Source organism: Ursus maritimus, unplaced genomic scaffold (genome assembly GCF_017311325.1).
Source record: "Ursus maritimus isolate PB19 unplaced genomic scaffold, ASM1731132v1 scaffold_3, whole genome shotgun sequence".
Lineage (NCBI taxonomy): Eukaryota > Metazoa > Chordata > Mammalia > Carnivora > Ursidae > Ursus > Ursus maritimus.
In genome coordinates, this window is record NW_024425563.1 from 55265699 (window position 1) to 55281513 (window position 15815).

At 37.1% G+C, this 15815-nt stretch overlaps 1 protein-coding gene across 4 annotated transcripts in view; it reads right to left on the reverse strand.

Moving 5' to 3' along the window:
• Nucleotides 1-15815, reverse strand: part of HDAC9 (histone deacetylase 9) — a 684034-nt gene that overhangs the window by 513013 nt on the left and 155206 nt on the right. For all 4 annotated transcript variants that reach the window (XM_040644215.1, XM_040644216.1, XM_040644218.1 and 1 more), the window contains exon 2: nt 11307-11369. In XM_040644215.1, coding sequence (XP_040500149.1) covers nt 11307-11369 — 63 coding nt within the window. The remainder of the gene's footprint in view (nt 1-11306; nt 11370-15815) is intronic.

The following is a 15815-nucleotide window of genomic DNA, read 5'->3' on the forward strand; positions in this document are numbered from 1 at the left end:
AAAAGCAATATATCAATTACCAAGATCTGAATTAAACTTACAGTTTAAGTAAGCTAAGAGATCACTTCTCGAATGTGAAACTACATTTTCTTTTACTTGAAATTTGTTGGATTCACCAAGAGTTAGTTATACCAGAAGAGTTAGCAGAGGCTTCTACCTCCTTTTTTTATATCCTGAGATTTTTTTGTTTCATCTACTTAAATCAGCAACTTAATGAGTCATAGCCATAATATCTTTTATAATTATATTTTATATATCATTGCAATAAAGGCAGAAGCATAGATGACATTATTTTACAGGTATTGTAATATATTATTAAGAGTCATTTATGATGTACATTTGCTTATTTTTCCACATCGTATAGCCAACGTGTATATTCATTGTATTTATAACATTTTATTGCTTTTCATAAACCATCCTTTAGACCCAGTCTTCATGGAATTTTAAAAAGTACTGTATATCTTTTGGAGGAATTTTAGAGAATTTAGATTTTTTAGCTTTAAAAAAGTTCTAATTATGTTCTTAATAATAGAGTCATTCTTGCAAAGTGAAAAAAAAAGTGTGTGTGTGTGTGTGTGTGTGTGTGTGTGTGTGTAAAATGCCATTTTCCCTGGAAGGGTCAACAGCGAGGAGCCCTGTTTATGAGCCATATTAACACCAAACAGAGAGCTTAGCAATGTCTGTTTCTAAAAATAAACCCTGTGTGTCTCTTGTTGTCATCATCAACCAGAGTCTTCGGTGCTCTGTGACAGAAAGCATCAAGGCTGCTTCTTTGCCTTTCCACAAGCATTCTACATCAATACCCCAAGTCTTCCCTTTTCTGTCAAGGTGGCAGAGATAAAAAGAATTCTGCAATCACCCTAAGCACACATTTAAACATTATTGCCCCTTAAGCAGACAGTTATCATGTTGTTTTGGCAGCAGGAAGGAATCTGTGGTTTCACTTGAATGTTATTCTTCTTTATTTAAACTACTAGAAATAACCCAAAAATGACAGAATGCTCTTTCTATAAATAATCATTCCAGTGTAGAGTTATATTAGGAGGTAACTCAGATGGCATGATAACGCCTAACAAGCTAATCTTAGACCTGCGATGCCATAAGATAGAAATACCCAGGCTAAGAATAACTGACCCAAAGGAGTCAGCCTGCTAAAGAGAGCCACAGACGTGTGGCCATCTGCAGATTTTAATGCACCTAATGATCTTTTCAAAGCTTCTGTCCCCTGGAAGGCAATAAATTATGTTGGTCATTAACATGACAATCAATAATGGCTCCACAATGTATTCCATAAAGATCGCTCAAGATCCACATAGCCAGTAAGATTATACAACTTAGCTGATGGAAACCAAGGAGTTGGCTCTTGAAGAGTTACATTAGTTCCTAACTGGTGAATTTAATGCATAAATTTAACTCAGGATAAAGTAAAATGGAATATAATGTTGGTACATAAAAACATCACCATCCAGTTTTCACCTAAAATGTCCAAATTGGACCCATATTGGACCAATATATCTTCAAAACAGAGTAAAATTTTGTTAGCTAGGTTATTCTTTTGGCTTAAGAATGTGACATAACATGTTGAGATCAGGTTTTGAGTGGAGACACAGACTTTACTGACTCCCCTCCCCCCCATTATTAGGTAAGGAAGTGGGTATAATTCTAATATTTTGGTCAAAAAACACACTGAACCCCATGGGGCTAATATTTGGGGGGAAAAAACCCAAAAACATTCTTCTGCTAAATTACATTAGTAATAATGTGCTATTCTGAAGTGGTGCAAACCTTACCTTTATGACTTTTAAGATGTATTGCGAGCAGTGGCAAACACGCCAAATGCACTGGGGACATTGGTTCTGTCCAGAGTGTATGCTCATTGCATTGCGTTATCATCAAATCTCATGGAACTCTGGAGGTTGCCTAGACTCTCTCAGTAGATAGTGTTAACTTGCTCCAATTTCATTATTAAGCCCTGGAAATGTGAAGTAAGGCTCCTCCACCAAGCCTTTCAACATAGTTGCCTATTTGTGCCTTAAATCTCCCAGGACTAAGAAGTATGCCTAGACATTTATCTATAAATATAGATGATACCAGATACGAAACACTCTATCCAATGCAAAATATTTTTTCACTTTGAGAAAAAGAGGCAGAGACATGGTAAACAGGAACAGAGACATGGTAAACAAACCAAGTTCAAACCCGACCCTGCGAGTTCTTGGCCGTGATCACCATCAGTAAGTTCCTCTGAACCTGTTTCCATATCTGCAAAATATGAATAGTGCTGTAACTACTACAGACCTCTTCAAACTGCAGGAAGGATTAAATGATAAAACAATGTCTGGTACAGAAAAAGCTTCTGAAACATTAGCTTATTATGTCAATATGAAGAATGACAGTGATAAAAAATGATGAAAACACAGGGCTTCAACCACTGACCTCCTAAACTTCCACAACAATTAGATCAGAGTGGAATGCGGCAGAAAAACCATGAAAATGATAACTGATTGTGATATTTTTTTAATCTAAAATGAGTGGTTCCTGAAGTAAAATCATACATTGAAAATACACAACTAAATTTTATTTGTAAGTAGGTTAAAAAAGCATCATCAAAGGCGGGGTGGGGGGTGGGGGGCAAACCAAAAGACAGACTCTTAACTAAAGAGAATTGTTACCAGAGGGGAGGTGGGCGGGGATGGGTTAAATAGGCCATGGGGATTAAGGAGGGCACTTGTCTCCATGATCACTGGGTGCGTTGTTTAAGTACTGAATCACTAAATTGCACACCTGAAACTAATACTACACTGTATGTTAACTAACTGGAATTTAAATAAAAACTTTTAAAAAAGCACCGTCAAGACTAAAATTTAAATCATGTTCAATTCACCAAAAACTTTTCTAGTTCACCCTACATGTAGTTCCCTGAAAACTTTCTGGGTAAACATATTTTTACTAATGTAAGAACTCCCAGGCCACAATGTAATTTAATGGAAATTCAGTGAAATTTTCTTGGTTTCTTTTTTTTTTTTTGCTTTGTTTTGTTTTTAATTTCAAATTTTAAAATTTAAAACTATTTTAACACATTTTGGATATATGTCATGCCCTCGATACCCATCAAAACTTACTTCAAATAATTGAAAAAGACATCCACAGGGCTATAACTGTGTCAAGACTGAATATAAATTATAAATTGAATGTTTCAATATAAGTGGTAGGCCATGAGGGGAAGAAGTAAAAAAAAAAAAAAAATGAAGTTCTGGGGTATTTCCAACCTTATCAACATGCAAAGAGTTTAATCATAAGTAAATGACTAGTTACACTCTGTGGTTTGGTAAATCTTCTTCTTCCTTAAATGTAGTTTTCATTGGATTTAATTATTGGGTATTTTAAAAGCACTATATATAAAAGGCCTATCACTTATTTCACCATGGAAAATTTAATATTAAAATAATGAATGGAACTGATACTCTTCTAGAACATAAGCATTACTTAGTTTTGTATTCATGAACCGTAGCATCGCAGAGAAACCCTAAATATAATGTTCTCTGATAACTTAAAGTGTAGGTCAGTTAGTATTGCAAAAATTCATTTAAATTAAATTTGTTTTGTGCAAGTGACTTAGTGGGGGTAGAATGGGACTAGTAGATATAAGGTATTTTCTCATTCCTTCATCTCCTAATTGTCAATCTCCCAAAATGAGAAAAGGGAAAAGTGTCCATAATAAGGACGCAATGCATCCAAGCCAACCACTGGCATGTCATCTTTCTTTCAAGAATGGGACAGACCACAGCACTGCCACTCTGATTTGAAGCACATGCCAAAATATCTTTGAATTTCTCTACAGAAAGCTTATTTTTAAAGTCATTTTCATGGACTTTTATTCCAATTAAATTGTTTTCAAAGTATTCCAATTCAGAAAAAAATTGTTAAAATGCAGTTACTATTCCAGATTGTTAAAATTGTTCATTACTCCGAAAATGTAATAATTATAACAACATACTGGCAAAGAAATTGCATTTTGAATATTTTAAAAATAATCCTCTTTCAGTGTACTGAAAAGTTTATACATTAGATAAATTTCCCTTAATATTTTCTGCATCCTTCAAAGCCAACATTAAAGGAATATTTTACTCAAATTTACAGTAGTCTACCATGTTGGTTTTCCTCTTTTCTAAAAAATGATTTACAACCCTACAGAGACCAAGTGTTCTTCCATAACTACTCTTTTTAGGGTTCCTTCTAACAACAGATAGTACTAAGAAAGGCTTTCTATTCAATACTAGTAAAAAAAAATTATCACTGTTAAAATGATGTATATCTTCATGAAAATGAAGTAACACCCACGATTCAACTGAAAGAAATTACATGGTCTACTTCCTTTTATTATTTATATCTTAAGAAATACAAACTAAAGACAGTTACAAAGAAGGGCGCCTGGGTGGCTTAGTTGGTTAAGTGTCTGCCTTAGGCTTGGGTCACGATCCTGGAGTCCTGGGATGGAGCCCTGTATTGGGCTCCCTGCTCCTGCTCGGCAGGGAGTGTGCTTCTCCCTCTCCCTCTGCCCCTTACCCGTTTGCCCCAGCTCAGGCTTGCTTCTCTTTCTCTCTTCCCCCTCCCTCTCAAATAAATAAATAAGTAAAATCTTAAAAAAAAAAAAAAAAAAAGAAAAGAAAAAAGAAAATTCCAATCAGCAGCATATACACTGTAGCAAATACTGCTGGTGCCTAGCTAAAATGCATTCTTCTCTGCCTTCCTTCTTCCTAATAAAAACTAAAAGGTTTGCTGCAGCATCCACCTTCCTAGGCTCAGTACGACCCTAAGGAGCTATTATGTAGTCCCATTCTTCTCTGTGCCTAGCTAATGCATGGGTAGATGCTGCTACTCCGGCCAATAAATTATGAAGGACAATTCGCTGGAGAAATTTTGGGTAAAACTTCCTAGAGAAAATATCCAAGGAAGCAAAGTATCTCTTCTATGTCTCCGGACTTTGTCATGCATAAATAGACACGTCAACTCGTGCCTTCTGGAGGAAACAGACCTATGATGACACCAACTCTACGGCCAACACAGGGGAGTAGTTTGTTGCCATTATTGACTGCCTGGTGCTGCCAACTACCCTGCTAGTTTACTAAGTGATAAATTTCCTTGTTTGTCACTTTGAGTAGGATTTTCTGTTACTTGCAGCAGAAGACAACCTAATTTACCTACTACTTACAATTAAACACCATTAGGATTTGGGCACAATACCTTTGTGTGTGGGTGTGTAAGAATCAGTAGAAAATATGGGTATATTGTAAAAATTCATACAAGGCAAAAAAGCATAATGATGAAAACAAAAGACCCCCCCCCCCCAGGAACAGGACCACCGCCACACACACAAAACTTTCTCTGATTTCTTTCCATCTATGTATTAATTCTTCTGGGAGATGGCTAGATAAACAACATATACCTTCATAAAAGTGAGATCACATCATTGATGTTATTTTTCTTCAAAAAACATTAAATTTAAATGATTTTAACAGAATTAAAAACTGCAACCAAAGGGGCCATAAACATCCTAAATGCTTCCTTCCTAAATGAGGTACCATTTCCAAAAAGATCTTTCTAGGGTTAAATAAATTATTTAAAAAATCAGTGTTTCGAGTCTTTTTTTTTTTTAAACCTCTGTGTTTCTATTTTAAGCTGCAGGGAATCTGTCCCCGCTCAGAAAGAAAATATCAGCACTTTCACACATCTCTCCATCTCACCTCTCTCTAACGCCTCATATTGGTTATGTTTATGAACATTGCCCTACTTGATACAATTTGCTTTCTGTCCTATAACCACCGTCTCATATTTGTTTAAACAGATTCATTCTTTACCCCATTAATCTTCCTATGCTTTTTCTACTTCTCAATTTCATTTTTTGCTTTTACATTCACCTCTTCATTGTGTGGGTTTCACTGTCAAGCAGTCTAGTTCATGCTTGGGAATTATTGACCTGCCTACCCATTTTCTCTATATTTTAATAACTCTTGCCTGGATGGACCATTGGATTACACTTCTTTTTGAACTTCAAAGATTTTTCTTCATTATCTTCTGTCACTAAATGTTGGAGATTCCTGATAAGCCTTCTTGAATCCCATACATTCCCTCCCTCCCACCTTCCCCCCACCACAGATCTTTGCTTTACCTGCTGAGCCCCTGAAAAATTATTATTCAAAAATCAATAAAAAGTCCAGTTAGGATATGACTCTGTGATGAGCATTTGCAGCAAACTGTCCTTAAAGAGGAGAGCCCTTTCAATCTACAGATTTATTTTTTCTTTTTCAATGAAATAATTTTTCATCTTTTCCCAAAATTATCTTCTGTTTTATTGCTTTAGAATACCAACTTCAGGGATATAAATAATCTCTTTGTTATGCTGCCTTTGTCTTTCTTATTAATTGACTTCTTTCCAATTGCTTGAATCCATTTTCCTTTTTCATTCCCTGTGATTGTCTTAAACCTTTCCCCTTTGTTGGTAAAGAGTTTCACTGGTGTCTGTTCTGCTTCCTGCTATTTCTAATGAGTATTTTTGTTCTATAATTACCATGGTTTTTTCATTTTCAATTTTGTTTCCCTAGATCTAAAATATCCTTTTTCATCTCATGCTATTGTTTTATCATCTCATCTTTGAGCTCTTGTTTTATGGAATTTATGTTCTTATTAAGGAGCTCTATTTGTGGGGAACAATTATTAGACAATTCCATGGATTCAGTAAATTGATGTTTTCTTCTTGGTGGAACATCTAAGATGAATTGGAGAAGGGTATTTCGTTGAAAAGAACTATGGATTGTGTTCCCAATTTAGAATATTGTTCTGACGCCTTCGTTTCTCCAGAGAGGCAGTGTTTGTTCACCTTCCTCCATTTCGCTAGTTTCTTTTCCAGAATCATTTCTACTATTTCTCACTCCCAAGAAATAACAATAACAACCACCACCACCGCCACCACCACCACCACAAAAGCTGAGGTTATCTACCCAGTGTGCTTCTCTTCAGATTTGAGAATGTTAGTGAGAATATTCAGGAAGTTGTCATCTTGTCAGTGAAATTCTTAGGAGGCCTAGGATGCAGGCCCTGTCAGGTTCTCTCTGTTGGTATCAAAAGCCCCCAGTTCAATTTTTCCCTTGACTATTAGTTTCCAAGATATGTTAGGTCATATGATATGTTAGGTCATATCATGAATACTGCACCCATGTGTGTGTACACATGTGTGTGTGTAGGGTGAGTGTTTGCCAGCTTATACCATTCTGGAATCACTTTACTATCTACCAATGGTGAGAAATTATGTAGTACATTTTCAAATTTCTCATCTTCAAAATCAAAATCCTCATTTTTAAATTCAGAATTTGGGTTTATTTTAGTCTTCTGAGGGGTTTTATTGAATTTTCTTGCTTAATGGACATAACACATATTCCACTGGTGTCGTCCACAGAAATATACAATACTCATTCTTATCCCCTTCTTCAATGGACCTATTTATAACTAGCTTTCTGATCACTATCTATCAGATATTCAAATTGATAACAGCCTTGTAAGTGAAGATAACTTGAGTTAGAGAACAGCAAAACAGTAATTACGGGAAATACCAGAAGTGATTCTTGACATGACAGGAGCATTTCACAGACTTACATTTTCATAATTAGATTCTGCTTTCCAAGTAGACATAAATGGCTACTGAATCTAAAATGTTCCTTTCCCCTTGACAATGCACACCAAAGGGAAAAAAAAAAAGATTTTGAAAGGGTGAAGATATGTTTTCCATAAAAGAAATTCAGGATTTAGATTTAAATGCTTTTCTTTTATACCCTAAAATAAGAATACATAGTAAAAATATGAGTTTTCCTTATTTTAAATGTATTTTACATTAATGCTGTACAAACTCTAGGAAATTCTTTTATAGTAATCATTCCAATATTGTCTGGACAGCTCTGCTGTCCAACATGTTAAGCAACATGCCTGGCAACAGGAGAACACCCCAAATTCTGCCAGCTACTGCTAAGTGACCTGAGTCAATATTTGTACATGCTTCAGTTTCTGCCACAGTTATCACTTATATTGGCCCACACAAGCCACAAAAGTAGAGATTGACCTAGCAAAATGTGTCACTCATAATGAATTCCAAAATTCAATATTATAGAGCTTTTTAACTAAAAACACATCAGCAGACTGTGCTGTAGAACCTAGTTCTACCTAAAATGTCTTGCCTTAGCTGAGTCAATATTAGCAAAAAAAATGTAACTATGTAAAATACTTGCAGTTCAACAGTCTATAAAGAACTCTGAAGAAAATCATCTTTATTAATGCACAGTATCCAGTTTAACTAAAATAGCAAGTGGGAACTTCAAAGCAATAGCTAACAATAAAACAAAGCCTTTTAAAACAATTAATCCCAAGAAATCTGCTGTTGGGGTTTCACTGTTCAATTACATATTCTGCAAATTCTTTGCCTTTGATTATTATGTAATGAGACATTTTACAGAACACACATGCACACACGTGCATGAGCGTGCGCACACACAGATACAAGCTGCTCTGATTTACAGTCACAATTTGCACAAGGAAAGGACTAGTGCTTATCAGACCAGGAAAACCAATAAAAGTAGCTGAAGTATAAGATAACCAAAGAAACCTTACTATCAAAACAGAACATCATTGTTCCATGTGACACACAATCCAATTCATCTATCTAGCTTGTTCGGCAAGACAGAGCATGGTATTGAAGAGCCAGAAGCCCAGGTTCATTCACTAAAAATAGTTATAATAATAGTGAGTCTGCACTTTAATAACATGTTGTTACATTTGAACCTCATAAGAATGCCAAGAGGTAAACAGTAGGACATCATCATTGTTCAGCTTACAGATGAGTAACCAGTTATACAACTGGCGCTTGCTAGAACACAGAGCTCTTGACTCCCAGAGCAAACAGCGTTCTCGCTACCACTCTGCACTCCAGACAACTCTTCCAGATCCAAAGACTCCATCAATTCCTATTTGTATTAATCACATCCATGCCACTGGTCCAAAAGGGAGTGGAATGAAATTTGTTGATAAATTAAGATAAACACACCCCAAATTTAGCAATTAACTTAAAGGAAAACCCTACTGAAATGGGTCACCAGGATCACCATCACTTCCTCCTACTGGTACATCTGTGATACTCAAAGTTTACTTCAGCTTAGATTTGCACATGAGATTTTAAAAATTCTAATATCCAGGTTCGTTCCCATACCAGTTAAATCAGAAACTCTGGGGGTGTGACCAAGGCTTCAGTATTTTGTGAAATAGTCTTGATGACTCCAAGTTTGAGAGCCAATGCCTCAGAGGAAGTACGTGATTAAAGACTGGGGGAATTAAATGTAAGGCCGTATCATATTAAAGAAAAGCAAATGTTACACAACATGGTAGCACGGATGCACGTGATTTCATGTTTCAAATTTAAAAAATAAAACAGAACCTGGAGTTTCCTTATGTATTTATACCAGACAGGTTTGGGAGTTGATGTCAATCTACATCACTTTTCATTTAATAGTTGGTGCTTAAAGGATGCTTCCCTTCCTGTAGAACTGACAATAACATGGACAGTCTCAAGCACTTCCCTGCTCAAACATATTATTGCTTTAATGTCAGGAAAGGGGCAATCTCAACTGAAAAATGGAGTAAAGTTACATGTGATTATCAAAGACATTAGAAACGGTGAGGATTGCGAACCCCTGTAGCCTGTGGCAAGAGGTTCAGCGTCAGCAGCCAGTTCCTGCTTGAAAGGCACAGCTTTGCTTCTGCCATGTGAAAGAAACATTAAACTTGTTACACAGAGGTGAGGACTGAAAGGATGTAGTACTGAAAAGATCCCTAAAAGAGTCACTTTTAAAAAGTCAATCCATATTTAAAAAATAAAAGGCTAAGTTAAGTGACTAGTTCCATTTGAGACACACCAGCTGACCCCTCCCCAAGCTCTTGTCAACTTTACAGCCACAAAGATAATAGACGATAATAAACCATATTAAAACTCTTGTACGGTTGCTTCAGGTAAGCGGACACTCCTAATTAATATAATTCCAGTCATGTAAGTGGAAACATATCAAATTACACAAAATTGATCTCTCACTCTGAGTCCAAGAAAAAATCGGGTCAAGAGAAGTATCTCAAAATCATCGCAGCTAACCGAGGTTTAAAGAAAACTTGCTTCAAACACAGATCCGTAAATGGGAAGGTGCTCAGCACTGCAACAGAGATCCTGCCAACCTGTGGAATATTTCTTTCACATCGAGCTCTACCAAGCAAACGCTGCTTTATGTTGCATTCTTTGCGTGGAGATCTATGTGGTGACCTAGAATTACAATTAAGCCCACAGAGGGACTCAGAAGATGTGAGGGAGAACTTTAAGCCAATTTAGACGGAAGCATTCCGAAGAGGACGGAAATAAAAAGCCCAAGCCCCCAAGCTTTAGGAACTGGCTGTGGGATTAAATATGAAGAGCAACAATTACAACTAAGTGATATTGCCCGGAGAGCCTGCTCTTTTCACAAACAGAAATTGATAACGCTGACAAGCTTGATCTCCTCAGCACATCGCCTTGAAGGTGCAAGTACATAACGCTGGAAAACCAGAATCTGTTACTGTTATTCTTTCAATGGTTGCACCTGTGTGTAACACCTTTATGTGTGTGCTGTGCCGTCCACCTGCCTAACAATGCTAGGCTCTCCAAATGTTTTTCAAGAAAATTAAAATAACCATCTGCTAATAATAATTTTATTCCATCCTAAATAGTTTCATTTTGGGCTGATGAGAAAAAGCCACATTAAAACTACCTTTGCAACTCCTAGCAAACACATTTCAGAAGGTACATCTATAAATAGATGTGCTTCTGGATGCACGCTGTAAATATAAAATCATCGGGCTAGCGCAGGCTGCAATTTACACTGAAGCTCCAGTATGAACTTACCTGATTTTTAAAGTCCCATTAGAATAGCTTGCAATCAGTACAGATCTCCTTCTTCTAGTTGCATAGTAAGGCAAAGCACCCCCAACTACATTTTACTTATCTCAGTCCCATCCTTCATCGGAAGCTTTGAGATTTCATTCAGAAGCTGTCGTCCCTAAACACTGAATATGCACAGAAACGGTAATGGAAGGGATCTAAGTTAAACCCTACAGACGCACCAAGAAAATAGCAACATCAACACCAAAAAGCAGCAAATCCTTGAGAGGTGCTTTTTCTTAGCTGCATTTCCCAAGTCAGCCTCCTTTCACACATAAAATGTCTCAGTTATGGAAGAGGATCTTACCTGAGCTGATCATACTGTGCATTCTCTGCTGAGCCAAGAGCTGCTCTCGTCCAGCCACCCCATCTGAGGAAAAACACGAGTCACTCTCGTAAATTGTCTGCAGCATATTCCAATCACTCTTACTTCAGCTACATGAAAGATTCATCGCTGCTCAGTGCACGGGCCCCAGGAGCTACCCTCCCTGGTCCTCCCTCCTCCCTTAGGGGAGGCAGCAGCCGACCAACTTCAACAATGATTTCCTTTCTGTTAAGGTGGACATACACTTTTTTAAAAGATCTGGACACTTTTCCTGTGTTACCAACCTGTGTACAGAGCAGAAAGGACCAAGTGGATGCTATGGCTCTCTGGAGTTTAGGTTATCCCGGAAACTAAAAGCAGGTGGGAAACAGGAATGTGCTTCGGGGTTATTGCTTTGTCAGAATAAGTAGAAAAATATTAACTCTGCCCACGAGAAAAAGAAACCAATTAAACCTGGCTTATAGTTCTTCAGGCTGCTAGAGTTTCGTTGCAAGCACCCTCAGTCCTGCAAGTGGCTTCAGCCGGTGCCCTTCTATCTGTTTGTGTGTGTCTCTTCCCCCTCTCTGGTCTCTCTCAGCTCAAGTTGGCTAAAGCTAGTGATAATCCATTTGCATATGAATCAACAACGGCATGGCCCACAGGCACAGAAATAGAACAATGGTCGGCCTGAGCCAAAAATAGGTCAAGCATGGCCGAGTGATTGGAGCCTGCATTAATGCATTTAAAAATACCCCAGCAAACCCAGCTGTCCAGCCTCTATCTTTCAAACCATAATTCTCTATTGCAGGGCCTTAAAAGCAATTAACTCTTTCCTCCCTCCAAGCTTGCTTTACACACTGTATTTCCACACTGGCGATTCGCCTCCAAAGAAAGGCAGGCATAAAAAAAAAATTAAGAATCATAATTCTAAGAGGGCAAATGCACATACATTTAATTTCATTTTATTTTTATAGTATGTGTTTTTGGAAGAGAGAGGAGAGAAGTGCAGAGCTCTGTATTGGTTCTAAAATAATACTGGAAGCTTTTGCTCATAATGTGGTTTCTGCCTCACCCACGCACAGCAATCCTGGTGTTCTATTTTTGTTGCCTGTTTCTCTGGCTACACTGCAGTTGGCTGTAGCACTAGAAGCTTTTCTGCCTTCTAGTTTCAAGACTGACAGGAGATTTAGTAGAGGTAGTTTCAGAAAATAAGCACACCCCAGAATAAAATGTTTATGAAGAACTCGCCTGATTTTTTACTTGCTATTTATGTAAGGCAATTGTCCATTTCACAAATCCTAATGTGATCTTAGTACCACCTCTCAATTTTATTGCATCCAGTTTCTATTCTATCAAATTAAAAAGGAAACATAGCTCAGATCTGAAAATGTTCCCTCTATTTCAGCCTCTCAGGCTAAATTCAATGTGGAAAAGAGAAAGGAAAAGAAAGTGTTGAGTCTGTCTAATGGAGAGAGGCAGAACCACTGAATGTATGCACCTGTAGATCAACCGATGAATATGGTCAGTCCCCAACTAGGAATATTCCGCATTCAACTCTATCTGAAACACAGACCCCACTTTTCTGTAGAAATAGCATTTACAATAGTTGATAGGCTCCCAGACCAACACACATTGTGGAATTCACCTGTACAGTAAACGAACTGTACTATACACTACTAAACATTCTATAGTCTCTGGTGTACGCTTACAACATCATTTCTCTATGAGAAATAAATTCTGCGTCACAAACCGGGTTGTAGCATCTAGCCACTCCCAAGGGTACACCCAAAAGTGATAATCCACTTGTAGTGAGAACTCTTCTCGCTTTTCTAAACTCGATCAGCAGGGAAAATGTAGTTCTTAACGCATTAGTAGCAACAGAGAAGGAAAGGGGAAAAGCAGGGTGTTTCAAGGTTCCCAGAACAATCAGATGAAGGAAGGATCTTGGTCAACCACAGAGTGTGGGGCAGGGGAAAGAGAGCAAGGAGACTGAGTTGGGGTCATTAGGCAGATAACCCACTGCCGAAGAAAGTGGCACTGAATTTTCTTTCTTTCATAGATTAACTTCTACCTCTTGCAAAATTATATTAGGACTGATAAGTTATAAGGTTTTTAACAAAGAAGTTATTCCAATGTGCATGTGACTTAAGTCAAAACAAGAAAATCTTATGTTCCTGTCAGTCAAAAAAAAAAGTATTTTATTCCATTTGATATTACAACTAAACTTTCACTCAGTTAAGAAATCAATATATAAAATTCAAGAGATGGAAATATTGTGGAGCTGGCAATTTACCTCAGGGATGATGGACCCAAGCTTTGCATTTTAGACCTGGGGGGAAATTTAGAATTTGCTACAATGGTGTTCAAACTCTCTGTCCCTCAGGATGCCGTGGGACCTGTGAGTCGACTCACAGTGCTCTCCAGAAGAGGTTCCTGCCTTGAACCAGGACAATCTCCCTTTTATTTGTTTATACCGGAATATGCAAGAGTTCTTTTGAACAGCTTCTTACAGTAAGAAGAAAATAGTTGAAATCCACTCATTTAGGACAAACGAGCTCCCTTTTTAGACTCGAAGAAAGTAAAAAGGGTGTGCTGAAGGTTACTAAGGCTGTAAAAGCACTCGTTAATGAAATTCTGGCTAAGGAGATCTGCTTCGTCTCGGGCACGTGGTCTCTAATGCAGCAGGCTTCCCATCACATTCTCAAGTCTGCATCCTGCCCCTCACGAAAATGATGCAAATAATTATCAGAGTTGTTCAGAAAAAATTTTAACTTGATTTAGTGATGAAAAATGGAACCACCCAATGTTTCAGAGTGGTTTTGAACGGAATATGCAAAACTAGTGAGAAACATGTAAGAGGAATAACAAAATCCCACTAATGACATAATATACATCTTTTGTCATTTTAAATTTAAATTATACCCTCAAACCGCAATTGACAAAAACAGACTCCCAGCTTTCATCATCATAAAAAATAAAATAAAACTCCAAAAGAGTGAGTTAGTAATTATCTTATTTCTCAGAGGTTCCAGGAAAAGGCGTTCCACATAAAATAGTGTAATGTGTCTTCTTCATGTTGACCAAGTTGTTCCGCTTGAGATTCATTTACATTTCATCCCTGCATTTTTTAGTGTTTTTCCCCCCATTAGCAGTCTTGTCTTTCACCTCTTCACAATGAAAAGTTAGTTTTGAGTGAAAAGACATTGGACGCGTATCATAAAATAGGTATCACTTGTTTCTCAGAGGAAAAATAAGCATCATTAAAATCACCACCAGGTATATTGTCTACCATAGTCGCATTAACCAACAACTTAAATATTAAGACTGTTGTATAATTCCTCACATCATCTCAACAATGTCAGTAAAGAAATGTCACTAGGTTCCTTTTTGGGCATTTACAAAACCAGCTTTACTGACTTGGAAAGAACGATTTTAAGTTCCATTACATAAAAACCATAACAAGCTAACTTAAATGCCAGGCTAGAATAAATAGCCATTCAAAAAAAACTCAATATAATAAACATTAATTTAATAAAATGTTGGAAATTGATCTAAAAATCATTTTACATTCATTTTACACTCATTCAATAATTTTTAATATTATCTACTGTTGAAAAATGAAACCACTGTCTAATTGTTTCCCAGTGGTTTTAAACACAATATGCAAAACTAGTGATAAATATATAAGAGAGATACCAAATTGATTCAAGATATTCAAAAGCAATTATGATAATCCCAATTCTTTTTATGCAGGTATATAGGCAAGACAAAAAGATGTATAAAAAACTCGATATGGCATCAAAATATTTCCTGAAATATCCTTAGACCCTGAGCTCACAATGACATTTTCTCAAATTAGTCTTAGATGATGACTACAGATCCACTGGAAAGAAGCAAAGAAGGTAGTATAACCTGATTTATTCTAAAACACTAAGATACCCTCTGCTCATCTGTGATCAGACACAGACTTTTCATGCAGTATCAAATCCTATGATTCTGGAATCTAGATGTACTAAGATTTAAAACCTGTTTGCCTGGGGGCGCCTGGGTGGCATAGCGGTTGGGTGTCTGCCTTGGGCTCAGGGCGTGATCCCAGCCTTCTGGGATCGAGCCCCACATCAGGCTCCTCCCCTATGAGACTGCTTCTTCCTCTCCCACTCCCCCTGCTTGTGTTCCCTCTCTCGCTGGCTGTCTTCTATCTCTGTCAAATAAATAAATAAAATCTTTAAAAAAAAAAAAAAGATAGCTGAATTATAAAAAAAAAATAAAAATAAAAATAAATAAAACCTTTTTGCCTGAAATATTAATTGTGCTTTATAGGAAAGCTACAAATTCCTCACCAATACCTGGAATTCCTCACTCGTTCCCTGACTCATTCACGTTGCTTCTCCTCCCATCCTCACATTTTTCAAACTATTGTCACAGCAATAAAGTTAATATATACTTGCCTGCAGGCAGCAGACTTGGTTCCTATAGACTCCCAAGGAACAGGAAATACAGAGTACAGTGTAC